Source organism: Triplophysa dalaica, chromosome 12 (genome assembly GCF_015846415.1).
Source record: "Triplophysa dalaica isolate WHDGS20190420 chromosome 12, ASM1584641v1, whole genome shotgun sequence".
In the NCBI taxonomy this organism is placed as follows: domain Eukaryota; kingdom Metazoa; phylum Chordata; class Actinopteri; order Cypriniformes; family Nemacheilidae; genus Triplophysa; species Triplophysa dalaica.
The window spans coordinates 20,788,788-20,811,144 of NC_079553.1; the positions used below are offsets into that span (position 1 = coordinate 20,788,788).

The 22,357-nt window shown below is 36.7% G+C and overlaps 1 protein-coding gene across 1 annotated transcript in view; it reads right to left on the bottom strand.

Moving 5' to 3' along the window:
• Positions 1 to 22,357, bottom strand: part of csmd3a (CUB and Sushi multiple domains 3a) — a 227,882-nt gene that overhangs the window by 55,180 nt on the left and 150,345 nt on the right. The window contains exons 40-51 of the mRNA XM_056762084.1: positions 21,060 to 21,176; positions 18,903 to 19,112; positions 18,383 to 18,571; positions 17,987 to 18,164; positions 15,595 to 15,740; positions 13,587 to 13,667; positions 13,235 to 13,348; positions 9,771 to 9,959; positions 7,440 to 7,586; positions 6,528 to 6,716; positions 3,192 to 3,377; positions 1,773 to 1,967 (exon numbers count right to left, since the gene is read on the bottom strand). Coding sequence (XP_056618062.1) covers positions 1,773 to 1,967; positions 3,192 to 3,377; positions 6,528 to 6,716; positions 7,440 to 7,586; positions 9,771 to 9,959; positions 13,235 to 13,348; positions 13,587 to 13,667; positions 15,595 to 15,740; positions 17,987 to 18,164; positions 18,383 to 18,571; positions 18,903 to 19,112; positions 21,060 to 21,176 — 1,941 coding nt within the window. The remainder of the gene's footprint in view (positions 1 to 1,772; positions 1,968 to 3,191; positions 3,378 to 6,527; positions 6,717 to 7,439; positions 7,587 to 9,770; positions 9,960 to 13,234; positions 13,349 to 13,586; positions 13,668 to 15,594; positions 15,741 to 17,986; positions 18,165 to 18,382; positions 18,572 to 18,902; positions 19,113 to 21,059; positions 21,177 to 22,357) is intronic.

Consider the following 22,357-nt stretch of genomic DNA (forward strand, 5'->3'; position numbering starts at 1 on the left):
CCTTATTATTTATTGTCATGAAGAATTTACTTGCCCCTGTGTTTAAGTCTAAGTGTTTGCAGGACAGTCTTAGTCTACCCAATATGGCATCAACATTGATTTAGCATTCAAAGGGGTGTCTATTTTTTATGTATGGGTAATATTGGCACGAGCAAATTAAAATCATCTGGAATATAAGATCAGAAATTGTTTATTAAAATTATTATATACATTATGTGTTGCACACAGCGGGTTGCCCATGTATAAAAATGCACGGCGGTTTCCAGCTGCTCATCATCTCTCCTCTGATTGTTGTTGTTTTTGTAAATTGCCACGGCGCAGAGTTCCCCCTCAGCACCGCATTGATTCTGTCAGATGCCATCAGTCATAAACCGCCTCTAATGTTTAGATTGTGAATCTCATTCGATGGCATCTACACATTTATCACCTCTGAAGCTACAGCACAAGACTGTTTTCCCCACAACATTGGGAAGTAAACCATCTGAGGACAGCACCTGCCAATGCACAACACATGATGACACGCGTGTGCCACAAACCTGCTTTTTAAAGAATCTGAATAAAAGGGAACCTTTATTTATCTTCACGCATCTTGAGCAGATGGAATTTGTTATTGTGACACTACCATATGTCTTTCTTTTTAACTCCTTGATAAGAACAGTATGCAAGTGAACGAGTATTAAGAAAATAAAACAGGGTTCGTTATACTTTCACGTGTGAATGTGTTTTCAAGACTTTATCGACACCATGGTGATGTTTTTTTTTTGCTGAAAAAACTATAGAAACCATAAAAGAAGTTTTTGAATGGTTTGAAAGGGATTTGTACTGCTTTTAATGGAAACTCTAATGGTGTCTACCATTAACTTTTCAATTAGAACCATTACAAACTTCCTGTTTATTGTCCATGGAAAAAAACATTGAAACCATTGAAGAAATTGTAATGGTTTTAATGGAAACTGTAATGGTGTCTACTGGTTTGTGATGGATTCTATTGGTGGGATGTTAATTCCTACTGGTATAATGCCCAAAACAGACTACATAAAGGATTTTTGTGATGTTTTAATGAAAAAGCTAAGGGTTCATAATGGTATTTTAATGGTTTCTATTGTTCTATTGCCATCCCAGATTGATGACATTTCTCTAAGCAAACACAAAGATTCAACAAAATTAAAACATATTCGCCAAACAATATGAATATGGTTTTAATAAACAATTGTTTCGATGGCACGAGTGTGACTAAACTTTAAAACGATTTTCATGTTTAAGTGAACTATTCCGTTAAACCACCATTTCATCTTAGACCTTTCACCACTAGGTTACATCAGCCAAATAAAGCAAATAAACAAAAACAACATGAACATACGAGTAGAAAAACATATCCTGGCAAAAAAGTGTAATGTAATTCTTTAGCAAATTTTTAAGCTTTCCTCACAAAGTTGTATACCCATGACATATTCACGAGTGCTACTGTATAAAATAGCTGATGTGAAAGTTTTCAACTACCAATAAGAATGCTATATTTAGATCTACTTTCCCCACATAAATAGCAGAAAATGTTTCCAGATGTCATCTGGACCCGACAACGAGCGTCTGGATGCTGGAGGCAGCCGAGCTGCTAATCCTTCACACGTCAGCGCTCAATTGACAAAATCATTAGTCTTGTTGTCTGGACCGGCTGACCTTAAGAACAGGTCATCTTAACAAGGATTGGGATTGTGTCTGTCATCTTTCCTAAGCTGTTCATCTCCGAGCAACAAATGAAGCGCATCACTTACTCTTGCAGCGAGGTCGTTCGTTTCTCCAGCTCCACGTCCCATTGGCCGTGCAGTGAATGTGGGCGGGGCCCAGCCGGTAGTACCCCGGGTTACAGGCAAAGGCCACCTTGGTGCCGAATTCGTAACGAGAGCCATTTACAATCCTCCACTTGCCGTGATCCAGGGTGAAGGAGCCAATACTGGGACACACCACAACTGCGAAAAGCAACCAAGGCACATGTTAAACACTTCTTATGACACTTCAACTGTTCGCCAAGGTTTCTTGTAACCAAAACAGTCATCATTTAATTTAACGCAAGGCTTCGTTATGAGAATTTGACATGAAGCGTAGTTCACACTACATAGTAATTCAGAAATGTATCTTAATACTTTAATACATTATGATAACCATTACTGTATGACTCATTTTTAGCAGCTTAGAATTAGGGCCTGGGGGGCATAAGATTGAAAGTTATGTTTGAAAAAAGCAAGAGAAATGTTGTGATATTGCCCTGTTGGCTTTGTTTTAAAACCTAGTGAGCATGAACTTAAAATACTCACTTCATATGTATACTATGTAATATAAATCAAACTAAATAATTGTATATTAAATAATATTAAAACAATTCAATTATTATATTATTTGTAACTGTGATATTTACTTAACTTCCAGTATACCTCTGCAACAAATCTAATTACTGTTAATTAGTTTTAATTAACTGTAATACAAGTAATATACAATAAAATATTAATATAAATTAAATATAATTGTTTTTTTATTGTCACCAAATACAGACTAGAAGTTGACTGGGTCAGGCATGTGCGTCTGATGAAACTATCTATAGTATATGGAATCCAATATTTAATATAAATATGCAGAACTTTAAATAAATGTATATTTAAAAACATTTAAACTAAACTAAATTAAATAATTATACATTAAATATAATATTTAATAAAATGTCCAAATTATATATATACAGTATATAGTATTCATGAACAACAAGATGAATTGCTTTTCGTTTCAAATAAACTTTATAGATTTATTAAGAATATTATAGAATACAATATTTAAAATAATATAAATTACAATATAAATTGCGATTTCAATAAATTTTGGTCTTTAGATTAAGTCAATTTGGCAATACTCTCCCTTCAAAGCACAACTGCTTCTCTTATCAACATTTGCTGGAATTAAAAGAATTACATTTCTTTTGCTTTGCCATTTTGTAGGGATTGGGATGGAATGGAATTTGTCCAAAACAAAGTATTTTAAAAGGCAGCATAATTACGCCGCTTATCTTCTGAAACAGCGCGTCAATGATGCATTAACACGTTTAAAAGCTCATTACGTTTCCAATCTGCACCCCAGTATGGTCAATGAAATCATTCAAAACAGCCACCAACACAGCCTCACGATCTGTGGATTTCGTCCTTCACCTGTGCAGCGAGGGATTTTATTGTGGTTACTCCACGTGCCGTCAGCCTGGCACACGGTGCTGGTCACCTCTTTAGAGGACAGCCGGAAACCATCGTTACAGAAATATGTGGCTCGTGTTCCTGAGGAATAATCAGCGGCCAGAACTCCTCCATTCACGGGAGCCACGGGTGCGCCGCAGGATACAGCTGCGAAAAGACACGCTGATGAGATCCACAAACTCGAAACAAGGAATAAAAAATGACATTCAAGACATCCTCACATTCAGCTTTCATATGAGCTTAAGAAATATATTTTGAAGCCTACACTTACTTTAAATTTTCCTTAAAATACTGGCAGTGAAGTATTTTCACGAAGGCACATCCTACCCATGAATATTAAAAACATAAATACTTTAAATATTGACAAAGCTTGTGTTGTAAGTCAAAGTAAACCTCTTCTAAGGCTACAGTCCTGCCATAGCTGAAATATGGCGTTAGACTTTTTTTGGAAACATGACAAGCAGAACACGCATCACAGACTGAGGAATTCAAAAGAGATAAACGCTGCTCGATGCAATAAATGTGAATGGAGATAATCAGATTTCCCCCCAAGAATTGCAAAATGCAATTTCTGACTTGCGCCGGAAGCTGAAGCGATCGTTTGACAGCTTCTGAAATAAACAATGCAGCGAGAATTTTTTACAAACACTGTCCCCCTGTAATATTGTTTATAAAATGATTAAAGAACCACAACTGTATACATCTGCACCGCTCAACTCAACATCATTCACATTTTTGGGAGGTATTTTTGTAAGTAAACCTTATTTTGGGATAAGAATGCTTATGAGATAAATAAAATAAAGGACAATAAAATGATAAAAGACAAGTCGTCATTTAAACGGCAGGACTGTCCTAGTGTCTTAAAGGAAAAATGTCTTCATCCAAGTTTCAATGCTGATGAATTGCTTTAAAAATGGCAGCTTGTTACTATCAGAATCTAGTTAACCTGTCCACATAAGCCAATTACTCGATAATTGAAGCGCGGCATTGATGCGCACACACCTCGCTGAGTTTTCCATCAGGTCAGGGAAGGTCAAGTCAATGCCATGGATTCAATTCCCAACATGTGGACCTGGAATTAACCCTTTCCCTGCAGAGACCCCGCGTTTTGTTCCTGAATACCAGCAATGCTTTTCCAAATTACAGACCGCTTGTCTTCTTTATGCAGTACACCATCACAGAAGTTATTATTTACTGGGAAAAATATTAAACCCTAAAGCCAAAAAACGTTTTTTGTTATCATGACATCGTAATATCATAATATCGGTTATTATAAATCCTTTAAAGAAAATTAACTAACAAACGCAGTTTTCTTAATGATATCATTCATCACTAAACCACTTTAGGTGAGAAGAAACAACCTAACCATCAGTATTTGGATTTGTTTTGGGACCTGAAAAGGATAATAAATAAAGAATTAATCAGTTTTAGAAATTTACAGAAGTTAGGACAATATAGAAATAAAAACATACTAATTTTACAAAAATAGGAACAATGCACTTTGGCTTTTTACTTTAATTCGTGAAGGTTTTCCTAATTTCCGCCTTATTTTTGACATAATCAGGTTATTCCTTTCTAAAATTAACCATAGTTTTGCTACAAATAAAAAATGTGACTTATATTATTAAATTAAAGAAATGTACATGTTTGAGCTCAAACAAAACCCTATTTCTCAAAGTCTGCAATACTCTTACGTAAAATGAAACTAATTAAATTACAACACAAGTTCAGAGTTGTACATGTACTGTATACCTGAAATATCCCATCTATATTCTGACCAGAAAGTCATGTTGAATAATCAAGCAGTGCTGTATTTAGCCAGAATGGCAGAAATGTGTGATGAAACATTTGGAAAAGTTACAGCGGTTTGCTCAAAGCAACATCAATATGGTGCTGAGACATAATTGGATGTCCAATTATTGAGTGCTAAAAATCATATCAAATCAAACCAACTAAACAATGGCGCTTTCATAAAGAGCTAATAACAGCGAAGCAAAAAGCAGGCGCTCATCCGGTGGTATTCATTAGCAATAACAAAGAACCAGTTGGTCAATGTGGCTGGCACATGACACAGCATATCAGAAACATCAATTCAATCCGAATAACACCTTCCAAATATGTGGAAACCACATTAAACACAACACACTGCTGAAAGAACATGTGTGGACGTACTGTTAAACAAAGTGTTTTGTTGATGATTTGTACTGAATAAGATCCAAGAGTTAAATTAAGGTTGATAAGAGATAAATGTCATAGGTTCTTGTGTGTCATGACACAACACACATAGTGACAAGACACGCAAGAACAAACGAGATTGGCGTGTGCTTGTTTTCTGTTTTCTTGTTTTATTCAAGGTAATTTTCATTTACTAAAACTAATTAAACATTTCTGTTATCTGAAATACAAAAATATTTAGGTCTACTTGTAATACTAAATGAATTTAAGAAATGTTGAGAAAATGAATTAAACAAGTATAAATAAGATAATAAAATTACTAATCATAAATGAATAAAAAGAAAAAAATGTAAAACTGAAATACAAATAAATCAAACTCATAACGCAATATAAAAAATAAGATGACAACAGCACGTTGCAAAGAAAAAACCTAAAATTAACAAGAAATTACAAATAAAAAAAAAATGCTTATTAAAATATTATTAAAAATACCTAAACAATCTTTACTTCTAGAGACATTTTTAAAGGAAGTTTACTCAAAATAATGGATCCCCATTGACTTTCCATAGAAGGAATATTAATTTATTTAATTAAATATGACGAATTATTGTTAATTAAATATTCCTTTTATAACTTTTTGGGGACCATTTTTGGATGAACTTCTCCTAAAATTTTTGGACCATTTTGAAGCCTGCATAAAAATTACATGATACTCTTTTAATATTAAATTAATTGTATGATAAAAAATGAAGTCGTGGGACATCTTAAGTGTGAATAAATTGTTTCATTTTTGAATGAACTACTCCTGTTTTCTGACCAAACTCATTTCTTCGATTTGTTCATTCTAGTGATTCAAAAACAATTTTCTTGTTACACCGAGAAGAAGAACTTTGCACAAACCCCTCTGGATTGTTGTCTCAACCTCTCCAGCACTTGTGAATAAGAAAATTTAAATAAACGCACTACAATCTACACCAATGTAAAAAAACAAGAAAACAAAGCTTAGCTTATTTACAGCCAAGGTTAAACCACAACAGCGCTTTGCAAGGGACTCTTTTAATCGACACAGGATGTGTTTCATTCAAACTCAAGTTAAAGGAAATAAATAAATGAATTCAACACCTTGACAGGCAGGCACAGACGAGTCCCAGGCCAGAAAACCCAAGTCTGTTCTCCTGCAAACGGCCATATTTTTGCCAATGAGCCTGTAGCCGCGGTCGCAGGCCCAGCGGACGACACTGTTGGCGTGACCGCCCGTCTGACTGACCACGAAGCCGTGCTGAGGAGAGTCAGGTGTGCTGCAGTACATGGCTATAGATAAAACCACAAACTGTTAAACACTTACACATGATTCGCGCAACACAATATTTCTATTCTACTCCTTTCTACAGGTCACGTCAGAAAAAACAGCAGAACAAAAAAGATAAAATATAAAAAGCTTGCATAGCTTTTTTTCTGTATTACTCTAAAGTTGTAATACACCATTTACTTCGAACCAAAATTACAAACACACATCACATCTACAACATGTAGAAACTCAGCACACAACATAATGACTGTTTTACACATCATGTATCTGCCAAAATACCATGTTTACCACACTTTTACTTTAATAAAACTCTGGACAATGATTGTAACAATGAAAAATCTATCGAATATAAATAAATAAAATATATGTGATGTATCTGTGGTAATGCAAATGGTCACCAATCTGCCAAACCGCAATGTTTACTATACTTTTACTATAATAAAAACATTGTCAATTTTCATAAAGGAAAATCGCAGATACAGAGTGTTTAAAACAAGCCTCAAAACAACTCAAACACACTCAATATTTATATCAAACAGCTTCTGACACAATAACTTCAGAAATACAAGGGAACATATAGATACACAAACATTTGGACACAAACACGAGGACAAATGGACGTACACGAGGACGCTGGTGTCATGGAGAGGACAGACAGAACGTGACGAGAGACACACAGAAAACTAAAGGAATTACCGATCGGGGATACATACTTTGATACTCACCAACGTAAGTGATTCGGAAGCCTTTTTTATTGGTGCCGTGATCGGAGGACCAGCGTAAAAATAACTGGTGACCCGTCGTGGACATATTAAAGGGCACGCTGAGATCTCCGCTCAACACCGCCAGAGACGGACTGTAAATATTGGGCCCTGCAAAAAACAAAAGGAAATTAGTAACATAACTAGATTGCAATGACATCATCACAGATGGTTAGATTAAGGATGTTCTCACAGGGTACATTAAGACATTTTCTTCCATTTCTTCTTACATTTTTTTAATAGAATACAAAATTACATACATACGCAAAGGGAGACCGGGGGACAGTTGCAATATGGGACGGTTAAGCTTCAATGCATTTTTTTATAAGCAATATTTTTGTTATACTTTCAAACAAAGTCATTGATTGGTTGACTTCTAAGTGAAAGTTAACAAGTGTCAGTGTTCAAATTGATCTCATTTTGGAACCGAGAGTTCAATTGTGTTTGTACTTAAGTGTGAAAAAAGGAACTATAAATGAAATATATTGTACAAATCAAAAAAATTCTGGTGACTTTGCATGTAGCAAAAAAGCACATAAAAACGAGCAAAAAATTGGAAATGAGGAAAGAAAAAATAATACTATTTAGTAGACGTACAACTAAAAGTTTAGCCTTTTTCAGTTACATTTTCTGGGGACCCCAGACAAGCTTTTGTAGGCCCCCTGGGGGTCCCCGGACTCCAGTTTGTAAACCCCTGTGCTAGAGAATGCGTCACAATTTGCCTCTATTTTATAAATGCTTACCATTTGTACTTTGATCGATATTTTAGAGCGCCTAACCCCATTCCTACCTTAAACTACCCCACTTCCCTACCACATTGGATTGGAATGGATTCAATTTATTGTCATTACACATATACAAGTACAGTGTAACGAAATGGATTTAAGAAGAAAAATACAGCATAACATGAGAAAAGTGGTGAGAAATCAGATACACATAATACACCATAGACAAGACTTGCAACAGGGGAAGATAATCCAGCTCCGGCAAGCAGCCATCCGGTCCAGTGCCATTACGGCACCGTTCACAGACCCGCTTGTCAGGCCGGCGGTTCAAAGCTACGGAGGCGTGGGATAATCACGCAACAAGGAAATAGAAGTCAGACACGGGTATTTACGGCAAACACTGACCAAAAACAGTATAAAAGCATTACAAATGGGTAACCTAGCGTTTCGAGTCTTCAAAAGCCGTACGATATCGCTGTGTGAGCACAGCTGGTTTTAATCGCTGACGATCGTGCTCCAGGAATGCAACCAGTCGTGTTTTATTAACGTGTATGCTCGAGGTTAGTGTGTGACACAATCGGAGCGGGACAGCCAATGACGTTTAATACCATTAGCTAACGTATTGACGCAGCCAGTCACAAGACACACGACACAATTTTTATTTTCTGTCAGGAACGGAGTTTTATGGCGGACGGAGAAGAAGATTGCTTTTGGGTCTGTTCTTTGGCCTCCGAACCCTTGGAATAATTGCACATTTTGAATAAACAGCAAATGCAGTCGTATCTTCCTGTTACGTGTTGTGTTGTACATTGTGTAATATACAAACTGTTAGGTTTAGGGGCTAAGGTTACGAGCTCAAATACGTCTAAATTGTGCGAACGAAATAGTAACGTACACATAATAAGACATCTGATTGAATTCAAAATCACTACACCACAATATAATATAATATAATATGGTGTTGTTAACGTTATGGTTGTTGGAAATTTTGATACCGGGTTGCAAATATGTACCTGTGTGTACAAATGTCTGCATTTCCGATTAAACCAGGTTGTTAGCAAACAGAGCTCCACATATCCCACTTGAGTATCACTGAGATACTGAGATGCTGAGAGGAGGAGAAAATAGATACGGCTCCTCGTTTTCTATTCCAGTGAGACTGTGGCGATGGCACGAGCATTAATGAGCGTCCCATCACTGATGAGTTATAGGGTCATTTACTGATTGCAACCACTTAAATAATTAGCGGCTAATAACACACCGAATGTATCTCAGATTGTGTTGGCCGCTACACCGCTATCAAGAAACACTCCAGCATCTTTCAGTGCTTTGCACGTCTGCCGCTCCTAAATGAGATACCGGGAAATATTTTTTCGTAATGGTCACAAGGCATAAAAAACCCACTCCGTTATTTCTCAAACAGATTCCAAGGCTCCAAATTACGTTTCACATTCTCCACCGAGGAAGAAAGGGTGTCAGAATTACGACGGGGCTAAGAATAATGGCTGTAATACTAAGACGGGCGCTTGTACCGCTGTCGGTCTGAATGTGAGGAATAATTCAAACTCACCATCAAAGATCTCCAGAATATCAAACTCTTTCTCCGTCTGGAAGAGTTCAAAGTGCAGTGTGATGTTGTAGCCCTTCTCCACGTTCACCATCCAGGAGCACATCTGAAGGTTTGGGTAGCTGTCTGGGTAACCCGGACTCAGAATTACGCCGTTGGAGTCGAACAGAACCTCGTTGTCTGGACACTGAACTACAAAACAACGGCGTGTTGAATACAACAGACACCAGCGGACATACAAACCATCTGCAATACAATATTTATATTTTCTAGATGTTTTTTAATTGATTACCATTTGTGTAAAAACTACAAATATTATGGTTGGACTACGGTTAGTTCCACAGTAAAAGCATTGGTTTATTTCTGGTCAATATGGTTACTATAGTTAAACCATTTTCATAACATCCAGTCACATAATATCTCAGTCTCAAATTCATTCTGTAAGTGCTCTGAGTGACTCAAACTGATATTTGGTGAGTTTTCCGGCGTCTTCCTGACTGATTTTTGGAAAGAACAGGCTCATAAATCTTCCACGTTGCTTGTTTTGTACAGTGTGTTTATTTTGAGTGCAGCCAGTGAGACTCTATAGAAAGATGACTCGCCTATCTATTATTTTCTTTCACTCTTATCGCATTCAATTCGGACAGCAAACTTCAGTAAAATACATTTCCTTCTGCTGGGTCGCTTTTATATTAGAGATTACGGAGTGGAACAGCAGTTCAGGAAACTGAAGGGTTGATACGCAAACCTGGGCGATCGTTGACACATGCTCTGGGTTGTGATGGCCTTTCTGAATAAGACATCAATGAGCTCTTGTCATTTTAGGTTATTGTAGTTTTATTCATGTTACCTTTTTTTTCATTTCCAATAAGCTTTCATTTATTTAATTTTTTTCACGTTTCACATAATTTTTTATAATTTTTTATCTTTTTTACTTCTGGTTTATATTTCATTTTTTATCTCGATTTTAATAATTGCTTTAATAATTGCCCTCTTTCAATAGATCTGGGTCTTTCAAATAATATTACTTTATAAATTATATTATTTTTATTCTAAATATATTTATTAATATTTTAGTCATTTGGCTTTAGTTAACAATAATAACCCTGGTATGGATTAAACCCTCCAAAAAATAATTTCTTATTTTTCCATTGTTTTCCAGTACAAACATAAAAAAAAATGTCTAAATAGGATGCAGGCCAGTTTATTTGACCATTTCCTAATTTCTTCTGTAATTTTGAATTTCTGTAATATATTGTGCATTCCATTCCATTCCATTTTCTACCACTTATCCGAACTACCTCGGGTCACGGGGAGCCTGTGTCAATCTCAGGAGTCATCGGGCATCAAGGCAGGATACACCGTGGATGGAGTGCCAACCCATCGCAGGGCACACACACTCACTCATTCACGCACTCACACCCTACGGACAATTTTTCCAGAGATGCCAATCAACCTACCATGCATGTCTTTGGACCAGGGGAGGAAACCGGAGTACCCGGAGGAAACCCCCATATTGTGTATTGTTAATTTTATATTGTTTTTGTTGCACACAAATATTGCATTCAGTATTTTAGTTTTTTTATGAGATTAAATTAAAAGGGATTTTGTCTTTTTCGTTGTATTTTATATTCCTTAATGTTTACTTTACCCCAAAATTGCTACTAATTTACTCAGCCACAGTCCCCCAGTACATCCAATATGTGGGTGGCATTGTTTTTTCAAGAAGTTATTTATGTATATATTTGGTTGAATTAATGAATGTTAAATCAATAAATGTCAATAACGCTAATACATTAAACACAAAAGCAATCCCTGCCCTGTGTGACGTTAAATTAGCATCTTATAAAGCGAATCAATTGATCTGTGCAAGAAACTGAACATTATTATCACATCTTCGGGAGAATTCCAATCGCATTCATGTGCCCCACACACTCAGAAGGGGAGATCCTTTGTAGTGCGAGTTCTGGAGGGAGATGAACAGCTGTTTTTCGTAAATATAGCGGTTTAAATCATACATAATGAATGCAGTAATAAAAATATATGATACAACAGTTCACGTGTTGTAACCTTCCTGCAGTTAGCGTACTTTCAAGGGCACAACACGCGTTTTAGAACGCGACCTATCACAAGTGCAAACTGACTGCCTGTGGCTGTGGATTTACATTTATTCATTTGGCAGACGCTTTTATCCAAAGGTCCTACAAGAATGAGAGCATATAAACATTTTGTCAACATGCTTAATAGTAATGTTGGTTTACAAAATTGTTGATCAAAATGTTGTAAATAACATTACATTTCTTGGACAGACCGATCAAATCGCTATAAAAAGATGTTAATCGTTGTGAGCTGCGGGTTTGGATTTATAATGATGAGGCATCTCAGGACGTGCATGTCTTAAAGCACACCGTTCTTTAAGTCTCTCCGTTTATTCGAAATGTTAAGGCGGGCCACATAAAGATGATTGCCGGGCTGCATTTGTTGACTAGCCCTGTCTCAGACCCTAAGATATTAAATCTTGTATATGTTGAGAAAAAGTCTATGCTTAAAGAAAGAAAATAAACCAATGGATTAAAAAAAATGAACTAAAATTGACTTTGAGAATTTAGTTTATTATTGTACCCCATTGGTAGATATTCCGTCTTGTATTAATCATAAACAACCCAAACTTGAGGGTTTGATCCCAGGGGATTGCTCATACCTAAGTATAAATGTATACTGTAGGTTAATGCAATGTAAGTCGCTTAGGATAAAAGCGTCTGCCAAATGCATAAATGATAAATGTATATGTAAACACTTAATTTTGACTTTATTTTCAGAAAACAACAATTAATTTCTTAGGTCATTTTGCTCCTCAAGTTATTGAATCTTGAATCTTGAATGCAAAAAAAGTTATGAAAAAAGTTAGATTTTCCTTTTTGCAGTGAATGTTAAAGTCCCTGTGAAATAAAAATTTGTAATGCCTATTTTTCCATGAAATATTGCAGCGTTTATTTTAAATAGTTTATCAATGTGGTTCATTCTCTTATTAAAATTTGTGTGCCCTCATAATCTTTAATCAAAATCTGAAAATGCACAAAATGGGCGGAGCATCCATTAACTCCTCCCCTTCAACTGTCAGATTGCAGCCAGTTCCATTTCAAAATGCAACAGCTGTTTTAGACATCAAATCGCAGAGAAAGATGAATGCCACGGCCAATGCTTTTCTCATTCAAAATTCCATTTCACTCGGACATGCATCAAAATATGGAAGTAAAAACGATCGCTACTTCCGGTTCACAGAGACATCAAGAGTACATCCACACATGAAACTAAACAAAGGAAACCCAATTTTAAAATCCACAACCTGAAGTATCAAGCATCAAAGACACAAACAGCCGCTGACAGAGCCGACAACATGACGAGTGAAACGAGAAACAACACGAGACACAAATGAGGCAGCGTACGGGACGTTCTGCCAAACTCACCTTGGCAGACCGGCGGAGGACCATCCATCTGCAGTCGCTCACCCAGTCTACAGGTCAAGATCTCGCTCCCGAGCAGCGTGAAGCCCGGCAGGCAGCGGTACCTGATGATGTCTCCTGTTGAGTGATCACACACGCGGATGTTTGCATCGGCCTGTTCAACTAACACTCAACAACAAAATCAGTTCATTAAGTCCCGACGGCTTACACGTGTGACAGTACTGATGACAAATGCCAAGCAACGCGTCTTATTTTTCCCACAAAACAAAGGTCGGAACCTCGGGATGTCTTTTTAATGAGGATTACAAACATGAGAGATGTTAACAAACACATGATCAAACGTTCCTTCATTTACCGATCTGGAATTCGTCGTCTTCAGCCAGGATCTCAGCGTTGGCGATGGGCAGGGGAGGCTGACAGACACGAAGCAGGTAGGCTGAGGAAAAAAATAAGACATGTAATGTTAAGCACCTGCTGGAGAAAAACACTTATTAACCCACGCATGACGTATAGCTGAATTACACAAAGACGTGTAAAAATGAAAAAAAGGACGCTAAAAATGAATATCATACTTTACGTAAAACTCACTTCTATAACACAGGTGGAAAGAGGCTCGGGTCAGAATATTACCAGTTAAAGGTAGTGTTCAACCAAAAACTAATTCTGTCATCATTAACTCAACCTCCAGTTGTTCCAAATCTTTACGCATTTCTTTGTTCTGATGATAAGATATTTGAACCAAACAGTTATGGGCCAACATTGTAGGAAAACTAACAACGGTACTCAGAAGTGCCCCATAACGGTGTGCTTTCCTACATTCTTCAAAATATCTTTTTGTTTTTGTATAACAGAACAGAAATTTATAAAGCATATTTTCCTACAATGGTAATCAATGGCGGCCAAGAAAAGTTTGCTTAAAGCATATTTCCAAATATCTTTGTCTGTGTTTATCAGATATTGATTTTAAGGGCGAGTAAGCGATGAGAGAATTTTCATTTTCTGGTGAGATGTCCTCTTAAACAAATGCATGGAATATGAAAGGCAAATAAAAATTAAATTACTTCTATAATAACACCGCCTCTGAAGAACATTTAGAATTCAAACACGGATTGTATAGGCACAACACTACATTTACTTGTCTAACACATTAAAGGTATTATAGAAGTTGATGGTGGTCATTTGGCAACGCTTCAACCAGCGCTCTTATTTTATTATCTATTTAAAATCATAATGAGCTTTACAACACTTGACATAACTTCCTTATGTTCTAATGGCTTATTCCTAACATCAGGACAAAACAAGTTTCACAAACAACGCAAACCTGTGTGTTAAGCGTCGCCTCTGACCTTCCCTCAGTTTAAGGGATAGTTCACCCAAAAATAAAGATCCTGTTATCATTTACTTACCCTCAGGTTGTTCTTAACCTGTATACAACCTGTATGAAGATATTTGGAAGAATGTCAGGAACCAAACAGATCAATCCAAATATCCTCCTTTGTGTTTAGCAGAACAAAGAAATGTATACAGGTTCAGAACAACCTGAGGGTGAGTACATGATGACAGGATTTTTATTTTCGGGTCAACTCATCCTTTCAAGTTCTGTCCCATATCTTAGGTAGCAGTCTAGCTAGAAAGCATTTTAAGGCATCACATGCACACTAGAAAGACGTTTACTCTGCTATCCCAATGAAACAACAGCGTGAAGAGTCTCCGAGCTGTTCTGTTAAAAACGTATATACTTCAACCAAAATTATTCCATAATTTGAGCACAAAACAGTCATTTCTCAAAATATCTTCTTTTTTAATCCACAGAAAAAACACAACATGACGGTGAATAAAAAACTGAAAATCAAATTAAAAACCTTTTGTTTAACCCACCATTGTTGAGCTTTTCCTTTACTAAAAAGATATATTCTTTTTTATATATTGAAAGAGAGCTTTAACCATCAGGCACACTGTGTTTCTCAGCTTTCCACACCTGCTCGTTGAGAAACGCTTATTATCACACGCGATGGAAGCTTCCAAACACATTACAGCGCCATCGAAATGTGACAGAGGTAATAATCCAGGACATTTTCCCAAGAAATAAGTAATACCGCTCCTGGCTCGTGTGTTTGAGAGCGGTAAAACAAGAAACAAGGGGCTGGAGGGCAGCAACGTGACGCTTTAAAAAGACACAAACACCAGAATGTTTCTAATGCAATTTCATGGCCCCGTTTGTGTTGAATGTACGAGCATTCGTGAAAGCTTTATGTTTTCGTGGGAGGGAATAAAGCGGGATAATCGACCCGACAATAGGTTACACGTGAGCTATATGAGAATTAAGCCCTCGTGAATGCATAGACCTGAGAAAAGATGCTCACCATGGTAACGGAGAACAAAGAACCCGCTGGTGCTGAAGTCGCTGTGGAACTTCAGAAGGATGTGATTGGACATGCTGGAGACGGCCTCCTGGGGCGAGCTGCCGCTGAACTGACCCAACTGTGGAGATGTTTGGTCAGGGCCGTCCCTACGAGAGAGAGCGCTTCTGTTCATTGCCATGCATTCGACACACATCAACATTTCAAACCTTTTTCATTCTGTTTATTGATGCGCCACGCTCTTTCTCTCTCTCTAATTTCTTCTCGCACTCGTTGGCAATCTGTCTCGGAGCTACAGTAATGAATGTTTATAAAAGCAGAACAGCAAAGCCAAAGACTTCACAAGAGTAAAAACCAAAGGCGGCACGATGAACAGCATAAATAAAGGAGTTATATAGAGAAAAAAAGCCATTAGACGCTGACCTTGCTTTTTATCTTTCGAGAATCTGTCCATGGCTTTTATTAAATATGAAAGTAACATTTATATAAGACAGAGGTGCATTTCATCAAGAAAAAAAACACAGTTCTGAAATAACTAACGCAGTGTATAGCAAAGCGCCTTTATGAAGTGCACAGCAATGTACTCTCATCTGTATCGGTCATTGTGCTTTTATAAGAGTTTATCCGGGTCGAAAAAAGAGTTTCTACATGGAAAAAATTAAATGAAGCTCCTTCCCCCACATTTAATCTTTCATTTAGTTTTTACGTGACCATCTTCCATCCTCTTTCTTTACCTCAAGCAAACAGTTTCTCCTACTGTTTTGTATGTAAATGACCTTTCACATGCCAAATGAATCACAATTCGCTAAAACCATGAATATGTAAATGAAGGTTGTGTGTTAATGTACTGACGATGATGTCACAAAAGAGGATTTAAATGAGGAAAACAATATCATATGTATGACCTTTGACTTTCACTTTAGCAATTATTGTAAAATTCTTTTGAATTCTATTATAGGAGGAATGTGGAGATTTTAGCGGCATCTAGCGTCGCGGTTGTGAATTGCACTCCACCCCTCCCTTTCAAAGCACTACAAAGTTCGCGTCTATACGTGTCTTTACATTGACTTTGCAACAAGAAACATTGTGAATGATGCGTGCGGAAGCAGTACAAGATAACATGTATTATTCCCGGGACTGTGACTGAATCCCGCTGGTCCTTGGAACAGTCAGCCATCTTCTTAAAGGTACAGTGTCATTAAAATCACATGACCCACAACTAGTCGACATCAAGCTTTAAATGTTGCGGCATATCATTAATGTTCAAGCAACCAGATAGAAATAGCTCATTCTTAGATAATAAAAACATACCACTTCATTGTGTAAGGTCTTTATATACAGTATCTCTGAATAGACGGTATTGTGTATCATATTGCATTTCTCGCAATTGATCCTCCAAAAAATGACACATAGGGCCTTTAAATATACACTACCAGTCAAAAGGTCTAGAACACTTTAGTGAAACATTTCTCATAATATTAAAAACTGTATCTGAAGGTAAATGCTTAAATGTCTCAAAGCAGTTTCGTAGGCAAATAAACATAATTTTTCCAAGATTAATGCTTTTTTCATTACAAAACTAAAATTTTATTTAATCAAATTGTTTATGAAATGGATTAGTTTGAATAATAAAGCTGCTTGATAACATGTCAAAAAACATTTTTACAAATTTAAGGCAAAAGGTGACTATACTGAAGATGCTAAAAAACTTTTAATTCAGTTTGTAAATGAATTTCTGAATCGACTTCTGAAAACGCATATCCTGACTAACATTTACACCTCTTTACTATGTACATCAACCAAAAACCGGCTATACACAACAATTCAAAGTATTAAAATTACAAAATTGTTGCAAGTCACTGCGATATGCACATTTGTGATATTGGTAGCCCTTGTTTTCACGCAGTGTGGATGTGGTTCACAAGAGCATACAGTAAACAAAAGACAGCATCTAAACTAAATATAAAGCATTACATAACTCTGAGCAAACAGAATCATCATGAGAGAAGAAAGTGCAAACGCTGCAAAGGAACGTTCAACGCTTGTCTCCATCATTTGGATTAATAACGTTGTGCATTTTTTATATAATTTCGAACAGCAAACTGATTTACAAAGCGCTGAGTTCAAAGAAACAATCCAATCAATAGGCTAATTATGTTTTTATTATGTGTATAATTGTTATTATTGTTGTTAAAAAAACAATTAAATATCTGTTATCAATTATCAAACACTTCTTATAAATAATCCAGCTAACCCCTTAAAAAACACTGGCTGATTTTCTTTGATTCAAAACAATGTTTCCAAATCGTCCTGACGTCTGCATTGGTGTGTTTGCACATAACAGATGTTAGTCTTTAGGTGACGTGTTCTTTTAAAGCGTTTGCAGAAGTCTTACCAGATGGTGATGTAGTCGTAGATAGGCTCCGTGTTGAGCACGGTGAAGTTGATGTGAATGCCGTTGCCCGGAGGAACTCTGACGCTCCATATGCAGTCTTTCAGATTGGGGTAGTCGGCCGGGTGGCCCGGTGAATAGATGGTTCCATTCAGGGCCGTGATATTACCACCGCAAAGTGCTGATGAAAGAGGAATCCAATCAAAGAGCTATTCACCGAGGACGGCGATGCATTTAGCATGCGACGGAAATAAAAACGGTGATAAAGTCTCGCAACGCTTGTAACGGTTGCTGTATATGGTATTTGGTCCATATGTTCTCCCAAAAGATTTTAATTAAATTTGATTGCAAAACATCATGAGTTAGATTACAGAGAAACAGATCAAGATGGTCGGGTACCTTCACAGCGAGGTACCGGGTGGTTCCAGTTGCGGCTGACCCCATGCAGGCACGTGAGGGACGCCTCGCCCAACAGGGTGTACCCCGGCAGGCATTGAAACGAGATGGTCATACCCACTCCAAAATCACTGCCAATAACCATCCCGTTCCGAAAGGGTCGTGGGTCAGGGCACCTCTGAAGCTCATACGCTGAATAGACAAACAAAGCTCTTCAACTCTTTATAGGTAGAACATCATGAATATTATAAAAAATGAAAAAGTCCTTTAATGGCTCTTCTGTATCCGAACCCTTCTCTTAACACAAAGTGATCAATAGACTGTACTGTCAAAGCCTAGTTCTTTTAAAGATGTTTCTCAGTTGAAATAAAAAAGACAAATGATCTCGCTCAGTGCAGCGGTGAGAAAAAAGGTCAAAAAGTTTGACTGAACTCAAAAAGAGCAATTGGTTACATATCTCTTCCTGTTAGTGTCTGTATTGGCAGGTGAAGCGATGGCTGAGGACAGGTCTCATCTGTCATACCTTCGTAGGTGATGTGGAAACCGGGTTTGTTCTGGGAGTAATCGCTGCGAAAGAAGAAGCTGGTCTCGTGGGTTGTGCTGAAGAAAGGTTCCGGAACAACAGGACCGCTGAATCTATCGATCACCGAGCCCGCGTCCAGCGTCCCGCTACGAACCTCAAGGTAGTCGTGCACGGCCTCCGTGGAGAAGTTGAGAAATTGCAGATGAATTCCTGATGAAAAATGAAGAGAGACACGCAGTACGTTGAGAATACCTCAGGATCTACTTTGAGGTTTCCCTGCAGGAATGGAAAAACTCGTCTTTAAAGTCTCAATTGTATCTCACAGATACAGAGCAAATGGAGAACTTTTCTCCAGAGAAAAACAGACCGATACTATCATGGGGTCTTCAGAAGATACGCCTCAGAAGAAGAAATCTAAAAAATTACTGAAGTCGTGTATAGATTTGATAAGATCTTTGCAACTACAGGCCAGACAGTCTTTTTACTTCCACCCATCAAAAAATAAGTTTAAAAAGAAATTGAGAACGACTAATGATCTTTTCTAACGTCAACACACCTCAAGACATTGTTGAGATCTCTTGTGAAACTCCAGCGGCGACATATTGTAGTGACTAAATTGTCTAACTTGGGAAAATTTATGTCTTTACACTTTATTCAAATATGTTATTAAATATGTATTAAAACATAAATTTAACAAGAATTTAGAGATGTAACCATGTTAAAAACGTCCAAAGGTTAGTATTATTATTATGTCATATTTTAATTATCATTAAACCGTATCTACTTATCGTTTTTAAATCTAACGGTAAAAACGGTCCAGTAAAACAGATGCGCATCATGAAATACGGATTTTGTTCATTTATGAAGGAGTGCAAAATAAACAAGCATAATAATAACCTTTTGAGCCGAGACATTCATACAGTTTTCATCCTCGTCTGCTCTCATTTATTTGTGATCACAGGACTTTTAGTCCAAAAATATGTACATAGGGGGAAATATAGATATACTGAAACACGTTCAGTTTATATTTCTTAAAGTTTCAGTGAAATTAAAAATGGCAATGCCGATTTTTTCATGAAATATTAAAGCGTTTTTTGTAAATAGTTTATCAATGTGGGTCATTTTCTTTTTAAAATTGGTGTGCCCTCATAATCTTCAGTTAAAATCTGATAATGCACGATTGTCCTGTAATGACTATCAATCTTAAATGACGTATGTTAGACGGCTTGGGTGGAGCATCCGTGTACTCCTCCCCTTCAACTGACAACTCGCAGAAAAAGACGAAAGCCACACCCACTATCTTTCAAATTATACATTCCATTTCATTCCAAAATGTGTCAAAAAACTTCTGGTTCACGGGGACTTCTCTTTGGCGATCGTTATTATGTCTCCTGGGTCCTAAAGTACCCCTATTACTCAACACCTGAAAACAGATGATTTTTTGATTTGTGTTGCGTTAAAATCAATATTTGATTTGCTTGAGATTGTGTTCAACCTGAACAAAATAAACTTTTACCTGATGGCCCCATTGTGCCATGATTAATGTTATTTATTTCATGTTTACGAAAACATTTGTAAATTTCCGGCACATTTTGAAAAAATAATCTAATAAATTTGATCATTTTGTTCACGATAATCATGAAATTTTCTTACTGTTACATCTCTACAAGAATTGAAGAGAAATCAAGAATTTGCTCACGTGAGCAAAGTTTATTGAGTCAAGACCCAGGAGAATTACTGCTGGAGTCAAAAACAAGAGAAATAAAAATAAAAATATTAATATCTGATAACTATAACTATATAACTATATACGCAACGCTTGCTTTATTTCCTCTGACCTTTAAATGCATTTTTGGTATAATAATAATAATAAGCTGATGTTTGCCTTTTATATTTCCAATAAATTCCTTCATAATTTTTTTTCTCCTCCTTGAACCATACAAATCATATTTTGATGGTTTAACTGACCCTGGGGGGGCATTAAAAGCAACTATAAATATACAAAACACCCTAAACACACAGATCTCCATTTGCTTTTCTTAAATGACTCTCAATGCCATGAAGAAATCGAACACCAACCCACATGACAATTACATAGATGAACTAAAATAATTTACAATAAAGAAAAAGTATAAAGAAAAGTTAAAGGATACAAACCAAAACCAACAGGAAGCTGGACGGTCCAGTTGCAGTCGAGACCGCTTGGGTAATTTCCAGGAAATCCAGGACTCAGAATGACTCCATTCATCTCAGACAGAAAACCTCCACACTGAGCTGTGAACCAAAAACATCATGTACACAATCCTCCATCAATACTGTTGATAGCATCACAACAACACAGAATAAATCAAATCCATGAAATCACTATAGAAAAATAAACAGGCTTATCAACTCTTCAAATGAAGAAGAAAGCCAATAAAAGCCAACAATACTATTATCACGCAGATTACCTTCTCAACTCCATTATGGAATCTAGCGAAACACAAAATGAACTAATTTGCACGTATAAGAAACCCTCGCGTTCTTTATATTAATACTAATGCAATGGTGTGCAATAAGAAAGAGAAACGCTAATGGAATGAATTTACTGCATTTGTTTTGAGCTTGGAAGAAAATGATGCATGGGTTATAGCTTCTCCTAATGACTTTTTAAATTAACAACGTCCAATCTCGCTCGAATCCAAAAGTCAATATTGAAGCAACCGGTGCGAGGGGGAGTGTAGTACATCCCCTCGAGTGTGTGTATGTCTCCCCCTGTGTTCGAGTTTGTCTTATTGGCAATGATGTAATGAACGCCTCCTCTGACTGACTGCATCCATTTACACTAGTTTACGAGCGCAATTGAAATGTCAATAGAGACACGCGGCGAGCTTTGTTTACGGTGCACGAGCTCAGATCAATTAAACATCAAGTGTCACTCGACAGTTAAACCACAGACGTACTCCGGTTCACTAACATACGGTTGAGAAAACATCGCTTCTTTCATCTCCGACGGCAACTTGCTGAAAAAACATCACTGATCTCAAAAGAAGTGTCAGTACGTGGTGGTTATTTGGATAATAAAAAAATGGTTCATGCTACAAGCTATTCATTCTCACAAGTTCACCGAAATCTGAGTAAAAATATCCGGTAAAAGTCCGGTATAATGAAGGACTTAATTGCTTAATTCATAAAAAAAATGTTTTATGTATTTAAATAAATATTTAAACCTCACATCTTAATATTTTTCATGCTTTTTATTGATATATTTTATAAAAACATTGAAACTATGTATTTTTATTACTATTGTTCATCTTTTACGTTTGTCTGTGGGTTGCAAATATTTTCCCAGAGAAATTAAAAGATAAAAATTATTCTAATGTTTATTTTTTCCATTGCAGTTTTGAAGGTACAGAGCTGTCCCCAAACAGCAATTCTATACAAAATATAAAATGATATATACTGAAGGATAACTG